Here is a 3,051-nt window from a genome sequence, read left to right as displayed (position 1 = left end):
GCATGTAACATATATAAAATTTAAAGATATACGAGATACTAATCTATATTCATAGAGTCACTTAGAGGATTTAGAAGAGGAAAAATTCACTATCAACAACTCAACAAGATATCATGATTCAAAACAATAAAATGGTTTTCAGAAAAAAACGAATAATACCGACAATCTATTGAGATTGTTATTAGGTTTGTTATGGTTTGATCTTTTTGGTAAGTTTTATAAAAATCTATAACTTTTGTGTGAACTTATATTAGAAACATATTTGGTTTTTTAGATTTAGATCTTAAATTGAGTCGAATTTATGATAAAATTTTAATCTTTTGATTTTTGTTGATTTTTTTTTTTTGACAATTAAAAGTAACTACTTCACCAATGAAATGTCAAATTATGTACATAACTAACTGCTATTTCTTTTATTTTTTTTTAATAATAACGATCTCACCATTGGCACCCCAAGGACGCAGTTACCAATAACAATGACTAAAGAGTAAGAGGGGTACACTAGTAAATAAGCCATAAATGTAGAGGTGGTTAGGGTTTTGTGTCCCGCCGACCAGCGCCACCCACGCAGTCTCTCTTCCCCAAATTATATTTTTCAAATCTTTTTCTTTTAAATTTCCGTCTGTCCAGTCAAAGTCATAACACTCAAAGGCTGCAAATATAATACAAGCAACAGCCATGAATATCTGATCCCCAACCCCTCTATCATATCTATGCTCGCCGTTATCACGCTCACAGATTTTGATTCGTATTCGGTGGAATCATCATCGTCATTATGGATCTGAATGATAAGGTATCTCGTTTTACCCTTCTTTTAAACAATACTTATTTATTTTCTCTGAATTCGAACCCATTCAACTCCAACTCTTTCGCAGAGATCATTTATTTCAGCAGTAGCAGAACACGAAGAACAAGTAATAACCGAGGGTAGCGGCTGCGGTCTCTTAGCATCGTCAAATCAGGAGAAATGCTGCACCGATTGTCAAACTACTAGAACACCTCTCTGGAGAGGCGGACCTTCTGGTCCAAAGGTAGGATTGAGTTCTTTTGATTCGGAGTTTGAATGACATGACTGATGACTGATCTATTGTAATGATTTGATACATTGTGATTATTGATTACTTATTTTTGATGATTTTGTGTGAAGTCGCTATGCAATGCCTGCGGTATCAAATACAACAAAAAGAGGAGGACGCAAATGAGTGGATTTGATAAAAGCGGAAGAAGTACATCGAAAGGTGCCAAACGAAACGAAGATTTGAAGTTGAAAGTCCGATTGATGGTAATTAATCGAAAACAACAACAAAAGCAGCAGAAGAGGATGAGATCATCGTATGAAAGAGGGAAGCCATGGTGGAACAAGCTTCGGGAAGAAGAACAGGCTGCGATACTGTTGATGGCTATCTCATGTGGTGGATCTCTCTACTCGTGATTGATTTTTGGAAATTGAAATTTGGGTGAAGTTGAAGAACCCTAACTAATCTCCCTGTTACATGCCTAACCCTAATTAAGAAGGTGCAAAATTTTCCTTCTTGTTATTTGTTAACTAATTTGTACCTTTAACTTATCTTTAAATGTTGATTATTTTCATTGCAATCCAGTTGACAAATGCTTTATCAAGTCAAATACATCCCCTCGCATTCGCTTTTTGTTTTTGTTTGTTTTATCTTTAAATATTACAAAAGAAAAGTTTAGAAAGATAGATTTTAAGCCGATTTTGGCAGCGTATCATCAACTATCGACAAAAGACAATAAAGTTGGTAGTACGCCTATTCGACTTTAGATCGGTGAGAAAACACAAAAAGTTTCATAGTACCTAATTGACAATACATCGACGAGAACACAAAAAAACATAGAGCACTTCCAAATTTCAACATGATGTTTGCTTTTTGCTATTTTAATGTCTTTAAAAAAGAATTTCTCAACAAAATGCAAATACAAAAAATAACCAAAAAAAATGTTTCTAAAAAACAATATGGTCGGCACATCAGTGTGATTATTTTCCGCAATTGGATTTTGTTGTAAATAATGATATTTTTATAAATATATCCATGGACAAAATCAATACATCTCAACGGAAGAAAACCGGGTAACAAGCTTTTCGGTTAGTTATTTATGGATGACAAAACTAATTGTTTTGAAAATAACATCTAGGGGTGTTCAAAAAACTGCAAAATTGAATAACCGATCCGATCAATCTGAAACCTAAAAAACCAAAACCGAATTAAACCAAAAAAAAAAAAAAAAGACTGAAAAAACTGGCTATCTACGAGTCGGTTTCGGTTTGAATATATAGGTATCCGCGGAAACCTTAACTGAACCATCATATTTTCATTTGTTGTAATAAAACCATCATATTTTTTAAAAACGTTTTAACCCAACCATTGTAACTTGAAGCAGTCGGTAAAATACGTTATAGATTAATTTGTGGCATTTAAGTATGATAGATGTACACTTCTAACAAATTCGATACTCTAACAAATGAGCGGGAGGATTTTATTGTAAAGTCGATGCAACCCCCAATCGATCGACATCGAAACTTCATTAAAGCGATCGTCTGAAAGGATTACAAAGTCGAAGCAGGTTGGTTTCTTTACCAAGTTTTTGAACTCTTTTTAGTGAATCGAACACAATATATTGCAACTTAGCTCGCTTCGCTTTTTGGGTTTCATGTTAAAACTGAATTTAGGGTTCAATGTTTTGAATTCTTTGGAGTTTTAAGGTTTCGTATATGATTTTAAGGTTTCCTGTCAGACTCGGCTTTAGGGTTTAATAACATGTTCTAGTTGGGGATTATTTTCCTGTTATAATCCATCAATATGTGTTTGTAACATTGATTATTATGTTATGGAAGGTGTGTAGCGGAATCATCTGCGAATATAGATGATTTTAGTGGTGATTGTGATGATGGAATATCAGTGATAATGGAAGTTTGAATGTAACTTTTGAAGATGAAATAGCATGGGGTATGAACTTTACTTAAAATGATGAGTTTCTCAATTTGTTATGTGATAATGGCAAGCTGTCCAATTCATTTGTTGAAACTCTTGG

General features: G+C 33.6%; 1 protein-coding gene across 1 annotated transcript; it reads left to right on the top strand.

Annotated features, from left to right (window-relative positions):
* Positions 1-555: 555 nt before the first annotated feature.
* LOC145008582 (GATA transcription factor 15-like) lies at positions 556-1,626 on the top strand. Its single transcript, XM_078967172.1, has 3 exons — positions 556-793; positions 876-1,031; positions 1,148-1,626. Exons 1-3 carry the CDS (start codon positions 776-778, stop codon positions 1,430-1,432), a joined length of 459 nt encoding a protein of 152 aa, XP_078823298.1. The 5' UTR covers positions 556-775; the 3' UTR covers positions 1,433-1,626.
* Positions 1,627-3,051: the final 1,425 nt, after the last annotated feature.

Source organism: Lactuca saligna, chromosome 8 (genome assembly GCF_052625555.1).
Source record: "Lactuca saligna cultivar CGN05327 chromosome 8, ASM5262555v1, whole genome shotgun sequence".
In the NCBI taxonomy this organism is placed as follows: Eukaryota; Viridiplantae; Streptophyta; class Magnoliopsida; order Asterales; family Asteraceae; genus Lactuca; species Lactuca saligna.
This window is presented reverse-complemented; position numbering and strand designations above follow the sequence as displayed.